Source organism: Diadema setosum, chromosome 5 (genome assembly GCF_964275005.1).
Source record: "Diadema setosum chromosome 5, eeDiaSeto1, whole genome shotgun sequence".
Taxonomy (NCBI): domain Eukaryota; kingdom Metazoa; phylum Echinodermata; class Echinoidea; order Diadematoida; family Diadematidae; genus Diadema; species Diadema setosum.
The window spans coordinates 23,259,432-23,276,405 of NC_092689.1; the positions used below are offsets into that span (position 1 = coordinate 23,259,432).

The following is a 16,974-nucleotide window of genomic DNA, read 5'->3' on the forward strand; positions in this document are numbered from 1 at the left end:
TCCTTGAGCTATCAAATACAAACTTTCATTTCACAAAATGCCATTTCTTTTCAAAATCAGAAACACAATTCTTAATTTTAGCAGGTATACAATTTTTCTACTTTACAAGTCGTTTTCACAAAAGAGTAAATGCAAGAAGTATTCTTACCCTCTGTCTTCCCACAACTCAACACCAACAACAGATGCATATGGCGACTGTTTCTTGTTGTAGACCCCAAGAGCTGACATGAATGCTGCAAGAGTGGTGTCGTGCTGTTTCAAGAATAAACAAACCCAAAATCTATAGGCTTGTAGATGATATCATGGTAGACCTTCATACCAAATTTAAAAAAAAATCTGTCAAGAAATGTAGCCTATAGCATGCACACACACCATCCACCAACATGGCCCTTGACCCTATAAAAGGCAGAAAACTGGGGGCAGCACATCCAAAATCTATAGGCTTGTAGATTACATCACGATAAACCTCCTTACCAAATTTGAACAAAATCCATTGACAAATGTAGACTTTAGAATGAACACAAACCATCCATCAACAATATGACTTTTGACCCTATAAAAGACAGAAAACTGGGGGCGGCACATCCAAAATCTTTCAACTTGTAGCTCATATCATGGTTGACCTTCATACCAAATTTGAACAAAATCTGTCAAGAAATGTAGCCTATAGAGTGCACACAAACCATCCACCAACAATACAACCTTTGACCCTATAAAATACGGAAAACTGGGGGCAGCAGAACTAAAATCAATAGGCTTATAGATTATATCATGGTAGACCATACCAAATTTGAACAAAATACGTCAGGAAATGTAGCCTATAGAGTGTACACAAACCATCCACCAACATGACCTTTGACCCTATAAATGACGGACTGCAGGGGGCAGCAAATCCAAAACCTATAGGCTTATAGATTACATCAAACAAACGTGACCTCTAGAATGCACACAAACTATGCACAAAAGTATGGCATTTTACCCTATAAAAGATGATACACTGGAGGCAGCATCACCCGTAAGTTATAGGTGTGGACATATTACCAAAATGAACCTCTAGATACAAAATTCAAAGAAATCCGTCAAGTTTTGTGGCTGCTAGAGCGCACACAAGAACGTGACGCGGTGGCGGCAGAGATGGCGGCGGCGTAACGCAGCTGAATCCAAATTATCCTCCCGCATACATGCCAGGCGATACAATTAAATTAAATTGAAAAATGGGACAGAAAGCCTTTATAGTGGCTGCTGACTACATGATCGTGAGTGAACACAAATTCCTATTGTAAAGATATAGCAAACTAGAAATGTCGCTTTGGCGACTGGTATGCCTCCGCCATAATGCATGATTTTCCCAATAGGTCTAGATAGTACATGTGGACAATGTGTGATTACATTTTCACAAAATTGGCAAAATATTGAAATGACAAGTTTGTCACAAATGTGTTGAATGTTCACCTTCCTTGACCTAGGTTTAATTGGATGAATAGGAGAGCATGTATCTAGGGATTTAAGGACTTTAACTTTGACCCATTCATACATTTAGGCATTGAGTAATTTTCAAGGTACAGGTGTGGAGAAAAAGTGCAATTTCTGAATTGAATAGTAAATTGTTACCATTTTCATCTGGCCCTTGACCCTAAAATTCATAAGATAATCACTTTCAGGTAGAACATGCATAATATGTACTAGGTTTCAAGATAACTTGAGCCACTTCGAGATATGGAGGAAAAAGTTAGTTCAGCACTTTCACTTGATCTTTGACCTTTTGACCTTTGAGGCAAAAAAAGAAGAAAAAAAAACTTTCCAGAGAATTTCTATTAGGTTGCACATGCATACACCAAGTGTAAAAAAATAATAACCCTGCTGGCATTGCATAAATATGAGGGAAATAGTAAAATTTTGAAGTGTTGCACTTGACCTTTGACCCCTGACCTTTGACCCCATGAACCCTACATTCTCTAGATAATTACTTCCAGTCAGTACATGTATATACTATGTTCCATGAAGATACCTTGAACAATTTTCCAAGGCACGGAGAAAAAAAAGAAATTTTGATATTTTTACTTGACCTTTTGACCTTTGACCTTTGACCTCATGACCCAAACTTTCACCAGAGAATCTTAATTGGGTAATGCATGTATACACTAAGTTTCAAGAAAATATCTTCAGGCATTCGATAGATATGGCGAAAATAGTGAAATTTCATGTATTTGACCCTGACCTTTTGACCTTTGACCTTTGACCTCATGACGCAAACTTTCACCAGAGAATCTTAATTGGGTAATACATGTATACACTAAGTTTCAAGAAAATATCTTCAGGCATTCAATAGATATGGTGGAAATTTTATGTATTTGACCTTGACCTTTTGACCTTTGACCTTGAGCATGTGCACCCAAAAGTTGATAGGCACAACTTCACCCCCTAATACACATACATGCCAAGTTTCATTAGGATACCTCAACAGGTTTTGATAGTTACCTTGTCCACAAAATTCATTACGGACAGACGGACGGACGGACGGACGGACGGACAACCCGAAAACATAATGCCTCCGGCACCACTTCGTGGCGGAGGCATAAAAAGAAGAAAAATATATAGGCTCTTTATAGACTCTCAGCAAAAAAAGAAAGTAAACACTTTTTTAGTTCATATTTTTTCATAGATTTGATGAGAATGAACATATTATTTACCATATTAAAGGTAATCTAATTGGCTATCAAGCTAGTTGGTTAATTCAAGCAAAAACTAATTTACGCATGAGTGAACACATTCGTTTTTGCCCTCTAACGAATAAAAGTAAGAATTGCACAAATTGACCTGCTGTCCTTTTTATTTGCAAAATTCTTTCAAGATGAGAGACATGAATGTAATAGTAACTAGAACTATCACTGAAGGTGATTATTATCCCTGCTCCAGCAAGTCGGACTCCTACGAAAAAGAATTGAACCAGGATTTAATACACACCAAAAATGACCTTAATAGCTTAAATGTTAATAATAATAATAATAGCTGGTTTTTATATAGCGCATTTCACACACACTTCAGGGTTTCAATGCGCTTTACAGACTATTATTACCCCGGTCACTGGATACATTATATCCAACCAGCACTAACAGTGCTCATTCTCCACTCCCTGGGGAGCATTCCAGCCAGTCGCAGCCATTTTACAGGCGCGCACATGCTGATCAACCAACATAAGCTTTCTCATCCTACCGGGTACCCATTTATACTCCTGGGTGGAGAGCAGCAATGTGGATAAAGTGCCTTGCTGAAGGGCAAACGTGTCGGGCTTGGCATGGGCTCGAACCCACGAACCATACCACGCTCATGTCGTTCACAGACGAGCGCTCTTATCCACTCAGCCACGACACCTCAGTTTGATATAAAAATGTGTAGTTACCATGGCAACATTTCTTCTGACACTAACATAATGGTGTCTTGCATATCTACACCAGTCCTATAGATCAAACACACTAAATTTGACCTCAATTGCTTGAATGCTGTGGAAGTAATACAATTCACAAGGTTTTGGTAAAAGTGTGGTTACTATGGCAATGCTTTGTCTGACAAACACAAATATCAGGTCTCCACATCTATACCTCAATGCCACCATGTCCACCAAATTTAATCAACTGCTCCACAATTGTAGAAGTAGTTCACTCAACAAGATTTCTAAGAAAACATGCAGTTACCATGGCAATGCCACAAAGGCAATACCTTGCTGGGTACAAGCACAAATAGTGTCTTGCATACCTACACCTTAGATCATTAATACCAGGTACACATAGCATATACAAGCTGTATGAAATAAATTACTTAAATACTGTGGAAGTACATGTAGTTTCATACACAAGGTTTTGGTAAAATTGTGGTTACCATGGCAATGCTTTCTCTGACAAACACAAGAAACATGTCTTGCACATCTATACCTCAATGTCATCATGTCCACCAAACTTGATTTCAATTGCTTCAAAATTGTAGAAGTAGGTCACTCTACAAAATTTTCAAGAAAATAAGCAGTTACCATTGTAATGCCTTGTTGGGTACAAGCAAAAAGAGTGTCTTAAATAACTATACCTACAGATCATTATACATATCAAATTTGAAATAAATTGCTTAGATACTGTGGAAGTAGTTCACTCAACAAGGTTTGAGGAAAAATGTGGTTACCATGGCAACATTTTCTTCGACAAAAACAGACAAACATGGTTTGCACATCAATATCTCAATGTCATCAAGTGCCACAAGTTTCATCTAAATTGCCTCAAAACTGTAGGAGTTCGCGACACAAGATTTGCAAACGGACCTCCCGACTGACCGCCCAACCGACCGACCACACACTTATTCCTACAGTGTATACCCCTTTAAACACACTTTGTGTATGCGGGGTATAAAAGTAAGTTTTTGTTCTCTTTACCTCTTCATAAGCTCAAACAAAGATAAAGTGGGAAACTTACGTTAAGGGGGAAAATAAGAATTTTCAGTCAACTCAAACTTCAAATGACACAGAGAATAATGGCACAAAGATGATTAAATAAACAGATATTCTTTATTTCATTTGCTTAATTTAGTAATTTAAGAATTCACAAGACAAAATCAAGAACCAATAGACCGGTTTACTAATATATGCACAGATCTTTAATTTTGCACACGGCCGCAACCTCGGGCAAACAAAGGATGCGAGCCTGCAACGTCGGCTGCTGCAGCTGTCCCCGATACATCCCCACTTGTAGACTTACGTGTATGTTGTGTACATGTGTGAGATGCATCAACTTCGACTTTACCTCGTGGCATTTCGTGTGGCTCTAAATCAATTCCCAACCTTAGATGAGGGAAAATTCTGCTGTGATCAAACGCAATTTGGACTATAGTTTCGATTTTATTGAATTTTGGCTTCGATTTTGTCTTCAGTAGTTCTGAAAATGGGTGGAAAACACTGCTGCTACGGAACATACAACAGTATGACCGCATCACTTCAAACTTCAATGATTCTAAGCATTATGATTGATTGTGAAATCTAAACTAGACAACGAATCTCTCATAATCGATATGTTTCCAAGGATTTTTTTTATAAGTTAGACTCAGACTGATTAAACTTCATGAAATAGAATGGCGATTTTGACCTATTTTTCTATTAACAATAACAGTTAGGGCCTAGGGGCCTAGCCCTATATAGACTAGATCTAGAGTAGATCTAGACGTAGACCTAAAATTAAAAACAAAAACAATGATAGACCTAACCTCCCTGACATTCGCAGTAGGCAACATTTATTTCCCCCGTTGACTTATTCATCACGACCCAGGTCTGGTACGCTGGTTTGTTGAGGTATGTCCGGTCGGCCTAACCTCACTAAGGAAAACACGAAAAGGGCTCGTGTCCGAAACCTCGTTGAACTTCAGGCTTGAAACACTCCCATCCGCGAAAAGACGGTAGTCGTCAAATGACTTGTATCCCTTTAGCTTTTACAGTCATAGTCAGTCCGATTGATGATCAGGTAGTTGAACACGTCAAAGAGTCCAAAATCTGTCAAAGTTGGATGTAAACCCAGTGAGCTTGTTAGGATCGGAGAACGAGCAGCCTACCAGAGCGAGCTTCTCCTGCAGTAACCGGCCGGTGTCCGCCCGGGAGAGGTCGCGATCGATGGGCAAATCCAAATCGGCTACGGCAGTTGCACTAGTTTGATGAGTTTCTCCTTGTTGTAGCCGCTTGTGCTCACACCTATATCCCTCAAATACTCAGTTAATTCCTTAACTGTCCAATTCTTCCATGGCTTGCTCGAACTTTGGCTAGAACTTGAAGCTGACGCCATCTCAAAGCAAGATTATAGCAAACAAAAGTTGTCGATAATCCGCAGCGAGTAATGATCGTAGACAATACACGCGTGAATGCAAAAACAGTGTGGCGCGCGCGTCCGCACTTATTTCGCTTGCCCGACCTAGTTACAATCACTAGGGTCGCGTGGGGTTGACGTCATTATGCATATCATTAGTAAACCGGTCTATTATTATTTGCAATTTTTCTAATTTAAAAAAACAAAACATTTAAATTTCTACCATTTTTGTTAATATTGCTTCTTCTCTTTAAATGTCATTTACATTTGGATTTGATAGAAGATTCTTCATTTTTCTCCACCTGAGCCAACAAAGGTGTTCAGTCATGCAAGAAGTTTCCCTTTTTATTGACCTATCAGTTTGATAGTCAATTACATATTCACATGGTTTGCAATTAACTTTCAGCCATATATTCTATGAGAAATATAACTTGAACAGTGTTTACTTTTTTGTGAGATTTGTGAGTTCAAAGTGCATTTTTACACAAGACTGAACCTTCACAAACAGTTTGATATACTTACGGCAGAGTACATGTAGAATTTCATTGGATTTCCAGTTACATTTTCACACTTGGTTTCCATGTCCTTTATCATTTTGCCAACCAAAGGACCTAAATGTAAATGTGACACAGTGAGAAAGACAATGAGAAATCACCAAGGCTCCATCCTGTTAAATATGCAACATATCTACAAAAGCAAGGAAAGGTGAAATGGTGAGACCCATGCCCAAAACCTGTAAAGCAGCTTTTCATGATCGACATATCCTTTGTCACAGGCATAGATATCTAATGAGTACAAGTACACGTATTTAAAGGGACTGTACAGTACTGGTTGAGGTAGGGATTCATGTTTTGAACATTCCTAAGTGAGATAATGAAAAGCCTCTTATGAAATATGAAAGAGCATGTAATTTTAAGAAGGATTCAACGTTTATTTGATGAAAATTGGTTTTCAAATGGCTGAGATATCCAAAAAAGTGCTAATAATAAATGGCGACATGCCCCAACTTTATTAGGATCTCTTTGTTTCACCTTGTTTTTGGATATCTCAGCCATTTCAAAACCGATTTTCGTCGAATAATCTTTTGATACCCCTTAGAACTGCATGCTCTTTGACATCTCATAGAGTGGTTTCTGAATATCTCGCAAAATGTTAAAAGCTAAATCTACACCTCGACCAGAACTGTACACACCCTTTAACATTGGTCCACGCTTTCATAACAAGTCGGTTGCAATAAGGCAAAAGAATGTACCCGAAAATATCATGTTCTGAGAAAAACAAGTTTGAAAATTTGATTTGTTCTCATTTATTCCTCATTTGAGTAAAACATTTTAAAGAGGCACACTCTTTTAGGCATTCATAAAGAATATCTACATAAAATTTCAGCAAAAAAGAAACTGTCATTTCAGAGTTATTGCCACGTTTAGAATAGATACAGCATGTTACCAAATCAGAACACTCTGTGGATGAGTATTTCTAGTTTCTTAGTATCCTTTACACCACACTATCATCCTCACATAGCAATTTATCAATTTGCCAAAAGGACGTATCCAGGCTTACGAAGCAAAAGCATTCTCCCGCAGAGACACTCAATATGCCAAAACAACGTATCTTGACTTATACAAATACGCGTGCTGCACCTCTACCATCAATGTAATTTAGCAAAACGACGTATACGGACTCAAAGAGCAATAATCTTTGTCATAATATAGTTTGACCTTTTTGTTAATTCAATGATAAAAGACACATTATTTCCACTTTAAATTCAAAAAATTACACATATAGAGAATATGTAGTCCTTCATATACAGCTGAATGCAAAATTATTCATACTCAAGAACATTTTCAGTGTTTTTCTTTCTGACTAAGTGAATGATGAATGATCGTAATTTGGTATGACTGTGAATTTTGATTTATCTTCATTTGAATAACAATAGAAACATTAAGATTTCCATTTTTTTGGATGTTGAAATTATCATTATTATTATCATTTGTGACCGGTGACAATGGTTTCAGGCAAAAGTAAGAAATTTGAACATTGATTTTTTCATCGAATCACATTGCCCATTTCCTAAGCTTTGCATTGGTATAAAACATTCGTATTGTCTGGCACCATAGGTGGGCATATAAAGCAAAGTATGATGCACTTTTCAATTTGTTAATAGCCTGACAAAATTGCAAGAAAATGGGCTTTGAAGATTCATCTCTTCATCAAAGACAATATCCGAACGGTGAGAATCACCCATCCATACGATGGTGCCAATCAAGATTAAGCTCCGCCTCTCGCAACCACAGTGCCTTAGGATTGGCTCACTGAGGGAGTCAAATTTCCTGGGCACCTTCCTCAGAACTCAGCTGAACAATGCGCTTCACTTGGGTTTGTTTACCATTATGTCTTTAAAGTTGGTGGATACAATAATTGCACATACTGCCAGCCTGCTGTCGTACATGTGTATGGTAAACGCATTAACCAATGGTATCCACACACCATGTCCGTGTGTACACGTAACAGCAGCGGGTAGTGCATTTGTATCCACATCTTTACAAATCCTGTTTTCATTGTGATTTATTTGTTTTTTCCATTATTGGGTACCCTTTCGAAGGCAGAAAATTTGCTGAGGCTGGCAAGGGTCACGCGTCTTGTTGTTTTGTATTGTTTTATTAAGCCTTGCATGTGTTGCACTGAGCAATGTTGTTTATTACATTAAAAAATTAGAAAAGTACTCTGAGAGTAGCAGCTACTTTCCACCGATAATCTTGCTCTTCCTAAAGAGATTTTCTCCTCTCCACCACTGGGGAAAAGCTCTTTGGGCTCTTCCATAGAGATCAGTGATTTCCACCCATAGGCATACATGCCGAAAAATTGCCTGATTTCCCGATATAGAAGCCTTTGTTACATCATAAACCCTCAGCTGCGCGGCGTGCCTCATCCTAGCAGAAACTAGAGCACGCACTTCAGCGTGTAATTGAAAACCTAAAAAATGCGCAGCTTGAACTCCCAAGTTCATTGATCCTACCTGTCAAAATATCAAAAATCCTTCATAAATTCCCCCCAAATTCTCGGATCACTACCACAATTTAGCAGTTTGTTACGTGTCATTCTCAACCTTTCCTGTAAGTTTCATCCAAATCCGTTAACTACTTTTTCAGTTATTTTGCGCACGGACAAACAAATCAACAAACCAACGGTAACGAAAACATAACCTCCTCCCTTGGCGGAGGTAAAAAACAACAACAAACACCACTACTTAGTTTGGTGCAATCTTGACGTTTATTATTTGACTATTGGTTATTTATGACCACTCCTTTCCTCTGCTGTCCTTTGGGTAAACCTGCCATATTTACTACGAGCACATAGTTTTAAGAATATTGTAAGTTTTCCTTTCACACAATAATGCCATTTTGCTGTAATTTACAGGTGAGTTTCCAGTGCGCAGATGTGTTCAAACCATGTTCCCAATGTATTGATCTGCTTTCATGTTGGAAGTTAGCACTGCTGTTCACTTTTTGTTTCACTTCCGTTTTCAAACATAGCTGTAGACAAGTTCGGATAGAAAACCAAACAAAGAGCATACACTACATAGCATATCTTTTGTAACAACAACAATGGAGCATGCATGTGTGGACAAAACATTCCCGAAACACTGAGAGACATGTCTCCGAAAGCTTATTACCCCAAACTATGTAAATGTTGTGTCACCCTAGCCAATCACTCGCGAGATTCCACGCAGTAGCAACACTGGGCATATTGGCGCGGCGTTTGAAATAAAAACAAACTGATGAGTGCGATCCAATACTGGGTATTCAAAATTCAACTTTCAATAGGAAAAACTTAGTTTTATGTGATGAAATTTAGTGAAGACATAGAGACCATATCAAAGTTTCTATTTCCATTAAAAAACAAAATCGACACAAATAACGGTCAAAATCTTTGTAGCCTGCCTAAGAGGGAATTTGCTCTAGCGACTTTTGCCTGAAATGGTTGTTGAAGGTCACATCTTTTTTATTCATTTTCTTTCTTTTTTAGCTAAGGATTCCTGTTTGGAACACTGTGAAATTTAGTGCATTGAATGCTGTTGTTGCAAACAATGGCTTTGGATCGATATAGATGACTACGATCCAAAAAGGGGTAAAGTCTGGGAAGCCTTGAAAATAGATGCCTGACATTTCTTTTCTTATGCAAATGAGAAGAACTTGAAATACAATTATAATTTATAGCATGACAATAAGAGGCACCAATCTGCCACCACAAATATAGGATTTTATGAGAAACTGACATAATAGGTTACATTGCTTTGCCAAACTAGTAACGGTAAAGTTGTGATAAAGAGTGTGGAAAACGTTATCCATCTCTGAAAATGAAACATTTATTAGATTTGAGACATCGGTATTAAAAAGTGCATTTTATTTAGCAACCATATATATGCTCTCAACTGAAAATGCCAAATTTGGGGGTTAGGTTCATCTGCCTTATTACGGCTGAAGTAAAAAATGGACTGTTACAGATTACTCAGATATTATATGTAAATGACAACATTTACAAAATGCATACAGTGGGCAATTCCACGGTATGTAGGACACAGATGACGAAAATTCAAAATGATATTTGTTTCAAACATTTGTAGACAATACATGAGTTGAAGTTTTAAGAATCATGATGTTTTTCAATAAAAGTGGCCATTTTGATTTTCAAAATGGTTGCCAAAATATGCCTATAACTCAATGGTAAGAAAGAGTCTATTGTCACATAACTTACTCTCTGTATATCCATTCTACTAGTACTCTAAACAACAATCTTTTATATGTATGCAGTTACCAGATAAGTCTTTTACCACATGATAGAAAAAAAAAGCTGGTTGCTTTAAAGAATTTGATAAAAACTTTTAATTAGTTTGACAATGATGGATGTAACGTCAGTTACCAAAAACAAGGAATTTTTAACTTTATTCATCAAAGAAAGTGAGCTGTATGATGTAAGTTGGGATTTCTAATGTATGCCCATATGCCTTCCTTTCAATACCAGAAATAAGGATACTTGGCATACTGGAGAGTCAAAATGAACACTTCAAAATTTGTAACGTCAGTAACTGAAACGTCATATACCAGTATGTAACGTCAGTTACCATGACAGTACATGTAATTATAACAGAGGCAAATTTTTTGACTTAGTAGGCCATTTCAATACATCTGGGAAGTCAAAGGTTTATGGTATGTCCATGGATACATTTTTTTTTGGTTTGTTTTATTTTATTTTAATTAATTTATTTATTTATTTATCATAATTATCATTTTTTTTTTTTTTTTGGGGGGGGGGGGGGGCTTGAGCTTTTGATTTTCGGTTCAGCACAAGTTTAAGGTTAAATCATCTGGAAGTTTAGGTTTACCACATGCAATATATGCACTCATATTACTATACAGTACATTCACAGTCCTACGAGATGATAAAGCTACCAAAGTTTGTAGGCCTAATCAATGTTGTGGTTGCATGGTAACCACCTTTTTCTATTAAAAAGCTTGTGTACAGCTTATACCAACAATTTTATAATCTTTACTTATGATTGCTTTTGCTAGCATTTTTCTCTTTTTCTGGAAGCTTCTAAAAGTGAAGTTTCTACCCCAAGGCAAATGCACAAACAGATATATTTCTTCGCTTGCACTTAAATGTGTGGTTTAGTTAATATGGCACATCTTGCATTATGGGACATAAGGCATGTACTGTCATTACTGTATGAAACTTAAAGGTAGGGAATCCCATTTGCATGCCTTAAATGAAGAGTTGTGTAAACACAGTGGTATGTTGAAGAGAGTATCATTTTAGAAACTCCCATAAAGTATTGAAAGTGGAAGGTAACATTTAGTACATTTTTATTGACCGTTAGATTTTGAATTAAATTTTTTTTCGGGGCTCACCGTAAATTCCAGTACATTACTAGGCTACCTTTGCAGACCCATGCACTGCATGTGTGTCCATCATGTATATTTTGTGAATAAAGTTCATCAAAACTTACAAACGTTTCTATAACATTCTTGCCACACACTCTATATGTTATTACATCAGCTCTTATACTTTTAGATTTGTGTTTATAGATAAAAAATACAGAAGACTGCAACAAAAAGGCTTAAGTGTGGCTGACACACAGAACTACAGAGTAGTTGAGTTTTGTGCATTATTCAAATTGTAGATAACTGTGGACTTTCAAGTTTCTAAGCAGTGGCCTAAACAAGTCCCCTGAGGTTCATATTTAATGTTTTGCTGCATTTTGGGAGTTCTGTAAAAGGTATCCCCTACTTTTAACACTGCTGTTGCTCAACGTTTAACACTGATGTTGCTCAAAGTGAGAGGTAATTCTAGGGTAAAAAAAGAAAAATTGTTCAGATTTGTTGATTACTTTATTTCATTCATGCAGGGACATTTTGTAATACATGATAATTATGAACAGGAAGATTCGTTTATATTGATTTTAGAATTCTTTCGTTGCAAAGTCCTATTTCTTGGTATCTGGGATGTATTTGCAAGCCTTGATATACACAATATACCAGTGAAAAGGAAAAGAAAAACAATTATATTTTATTTACTTCAAACAAGGAATAAACAAATAATGCCCTTTTGACCCAAAAAAAAGCATAATGTTTCTTCTTCACAGATAAAATATTAAAAGTGTAACACTATTCATTTAAATCAATTGATGATGGAGATCACTTTTTTTTTTTTGATTTGTGGCCCTAACAATGCCTTGAAGGAGGAGTAAAATAAAGAAAAAAAGAAGAAATATATCACAGTAGATTTCATACATATTTATGCATATTTATGAGTTGATATTATATGTGTTTTTCCCCATGACCTGGAGGATATTTTTTTCACACACACAAATATTTGCGTTTTGTGTAGTACTGCAGGGTATTATGGGTGGGGCACTCTAGATAGAAACTTTCCTGTCCATTTAAAGAAAAAAAAAAAAGAAAAGAAAAAAAAACTTAGTTATGTCAATATTTATACTTGGAACTGCTAAATCTAAATGGCTCTGTGTAATCATAACTGTTGAATAAGCATTCAATCTTAAGACAAATGTCAAGAAATATCCTCTGGTGCATAATTTACATCATTTTTGCTCAACTGTGCTATGGCATGGGGGGGGGGGGGGGGAGCTTGCCCCCTAAGGGCCCCACCCCATTTGTGTCTTTAGATTTTGTTTTAATTTGTTGCTAAGTAAATGCTTGGGATTGTTACTGGTATACTGCAGCAGTATAATAACCTGATAAATAAATTAGTTCTCTGTAAGCCCCATAGCAAAAGTATGTGAAACGTCAGTTACGTAATGTCAGTTACTGACATGTTTACCTTTAAGTTTTCATAGAACACAAAGAAAATGGACTAATGTTTCATTTCATTTGGGTATTTGTAATTGATGAACCAAGGTATGATTCCATATCAAACAAATCACTCTGAAAGGTCAGAATTATAGAATATCACAAAACTATTCCCAACCATGATTTTGCATGTGTAAACCCTATGGCAAATGTAAGCGTAACGTCAGTTACGTAACGTCAGTTACCGTCATGCCTTCACTGAAATTGGCATGGTGCTAAAAGGATATATCTGAAGTGCACATTATTTTGCACACCTGTTCCTTAGAACCTAGGTATATTGCCATATTTAACACATAGAGGTTAGAAGTCAGGGACATGAGATATTTCCATTTAAATCTTCACCATAATTTTCCATGTCCTTTTTCCGTAACGTCAGTTACCGACACATTTTCACTTGCTATGTGATAAGAAATGCAGTTTGAGGAAAAACTTTCCACCTATTCCTTCACTCTCATGAACTCATTCATCAGTGCTAATTACAAGCCCCAGGTGCTTTCATTCACAAAACTACAACGTAAACAATTTCATGAAAATCCTTCCGCGTAACGTCAGTTACCGTGGAATTGCCCTAAGAGAAATTCAAAATTTATTTGATGAAAATTGGTTTTGGAATGGCTGAGACATCCAAAAACAAAGTAAAACAAAATGATCGCAATAAAATGTGGGTCCTATATTTTATTAGTATTGCTCTGTTTTGGCTATCTCAGCCATTTCATAACCAATTTTCATCAACTAAGTGTTGAAATCCTCTTGGAATTACATGCTCTTTCATATTTCATAAGAGGTTTCTCATTATCTCACCCAAAAATGTTAAAAACCTGAAGTTACGTCTCAACCAAAACTATACAAGCCCTTTAAAGTGAACAATGCAAAATTTCCAATAATCCATAGCCATTGAAAATTGATAGCTGTCTTGAGCTGAAGTCAAACATGAGTCAGTCTCCAAAGTGTTGAGATTTGTTTCAGGTTTCACAAAGATACTGTGAGTGGGCCGAATGCATAAAACAAGCAATTGCTTCAAGCAAATAAAGCACAAGCTCGTCTAGCAAAAGGTCTAGCTCAATCAATTGCTTAAATCCATATGTATGCATAACCTTTTGCTTGTGCTTATACCATTTGCTTGTGTTTTCAACAAGAGGGACGTCACACCTGTGGGAACACAAGAACAAAGGCGAGTGTGACAGCATTCGTATTTGAAAGGGCATGTGTGTGCGGAAACATTTCCAGACATAGCAAAGGAGCTTTGAAATGACACTCATAAATGCACACACAGATGCGCACACACATTTACAGTTCAGCCAGCGATCAAGTTCCCCCTAGATCGCGATCACGGGCAATCAGTGATCGCATACACGATATGTTGCAATCAATTGATTGTATGCAATTCGGCATACTATCAATTGATCGCGTATACGATCACTGATCGCCCGTGATCGCGATCTAGGGGGAACTTGATCGCTGGCTGATTTTGTATACACACGTACTGGCTGATTCCCATCACTGCTTATAGTAGCCTGGATCTGCCAGATCGCAGGTGGAGAGAGGTCTCCTTGCTCTCCACCGAATCAAACATCCTATCTGTTTTTCATCACATTTTGCGTGCTAACCATTGGACATTCCCATTGTTGAAACAGAGAAGTTTCTCTGGGCGGACGTCCACTAGGGCGTGGACAAGCCCAGGAAGGGTTGCGAAAGCAATTTCTGTCATTTCGGCATCCTGTCCGCCTCAGATGCGGAAAAAATGTGCGTATCGGCTTGTCCTGGGACATTCCTAGCGCGCACTGTCCGCGGACATTCCTAGGAGTGTCCTAGGAATCACTCCGGAATAGCGCGACATACCCCGGAATATGCTTATCGTAGCCGGACTGCGCTGAAACATCTAGGATTACACCAGGAATGATTAAGTCATGAACAAGGACAATCAGGATGACTTGCGCACAACAAGAGTTAGACATGCGGACAGTATCAGGAAATAGGGCAAGGTTGTAAATTTGGAGCAGACTTTCGCTTTTTCTCAGGCCCCCCCAAAAAAATTGTTGCATTGGCGTAACCCGCCCGACCCTAAAAATTACGCCGACCCCATGTTTTTTTATTATTTTTTTTTTTTGCTATCGATATCAAATATCTTGTTGATTGCGATCGCGATCGCACAAACCCGGAAGTGGAAACGGCTCTGGGGATATCGGATGTACGAGGGAGAGATCTAGCGCCTCGCATAAGCCTTCCTTGATCAGTACGTCATCTGTTTCCAACACGGACACGTACTCTAACAAGATTTATTCAGTGTATACGTAGCATTCAGACTGCGATATTGTGCACAGTTTTGCCATAGGTTTCTTGTGTGGAGAACTTACACGAATCTGTATATGTGGGACTGTAATACAGATCGCCGTGTGTGATGAAAAGATCGTACATATGGGTCAATTTGCATCTATCTTATCTAAGTCAAAATAGTAAAATATGAAGTGAAAACATTCAGGATAGGGATTTCAACATCTTTAAATTCTGTGAAGGGGTATAATTCCAGTAATATCGGCCTCATAAATGATTTGTAGAATAGATGAACACAGCACATTCGGTGCAGCAGTTGTAACTGTTTACTGAGCTGAGCACGAGTTTTACACGTAAAATGCAGGTAGCAAAAAAAAAAAAAAAAAATCCGCCCGACCGACCCTTATTTGAAAATCTCATGTTACGCCAATGCAACATTTTTTTTTTTTTTTGGCCTCATTTGACTGCTAGCAGTCATGGCGGTCACCACCAGCAGAAATGCGTTTACCCAACTCCCTAAAAACACGAACATCTCTGTTTTCTTTCAAAGCTAGTTTAAAGAAATATATTTTAACTCAATATATTTAGTGAAAAAAAGTAAAATAATTGATATGATTTTTTTTTTATGTTTTGGTCTGTATTTATTAGTATTATTATACTGATATACTGAAGAATAAGTATATTATAAAATGGCCCCAATGCAAACATTCAACTCACCTATTGCACTCACACAACACTCGCTCACATCTTCTTTTCCCTCTAAAGCATACTATTGTAATGTAGAAAAAAAAATGTACTTTTGTGAGAGGCAAACCCGAGTTATATTTTCCAATGAGGCCATCAGCCCAGTCAAGCTATACTTGTGCTATTGTAATGTAGAAAAAAAATGTACTTTTGTGAGAGGCAAACCCGAGTTATATGTGTGACGCTCCAACAAAATGAGTCATAAGTCGCACGGGAAGTTTTCCCGTAATGAGCCGAAAATGAAGGGGAAGCACTGATAGGGTCGAAATTTTTTTATGACGGATTTTGATTCCTTGATGTTTTATCTATTTGTACAGAAAATTTCAGTGTGTAAAAATGAGTACAAGTGTCCCAAATCACAGTTTTTCTGAGACCATTTTTTTCGGTTACATTTTTTTTCGAACGCTCGCCTTTGCGTTGCGTTTCGCACCTATTGTTCTCGCCCGATCGAGACTCCGCCTCCGTTGCTAGGGCGTACGCTAACGAAGCATTGCTCTTGACCCCATTGAAGACAAAACAAAGCATGGTGCGTGCGGCGGCGGCGAGGGCTTTAGAATTACGCAATAACAGTGAGCTGACCAAAGCTATCAATTGCATGACCAGCGAGTTGCGTTTGATACATGCACCACATTTCATGAAGTGGTAATTGATGTGACGCACAAATGGCGCTGAAAAATTTTATTCCAACGACGATCACGCAAAATTTATGATACTTTATCAATGAGCTAAAATGATCACATATCGAACTTGAAACCTCTCTA

At 37.6% G+C, this 16,974-nt stretch overlaps 1 protein-coding gene across 2 annotated transcripts in view; it reads right to left on the minus strand.

Moving 5' to 3' along the window:
• Window positions 1-16,974, minus strand: part of LOC140228638 (lysosomal acid phosphatase-like) — a 135,391-nt gene that overhangs the window by 33,343 nt on the left and 85,074 nt on the right. For both annotated transcript variants that reach the window (XM_072308887.1, XM_072308886.1), the window contains exons 7-8: window positions 6,354-6,442; window positions 149-252 (exon numbers count right to left, since the gene is read on the minus strand). In XM_072308887.1, the coding sequence (XP_072164988.1) occupies window positions 149-252; window positions 6,354-6,442 (193 nt within the window). The remainder of the gene's footprint in view (window positions 1-148; window positions 253-6,353; window positions 6,443-16,974) is intronic.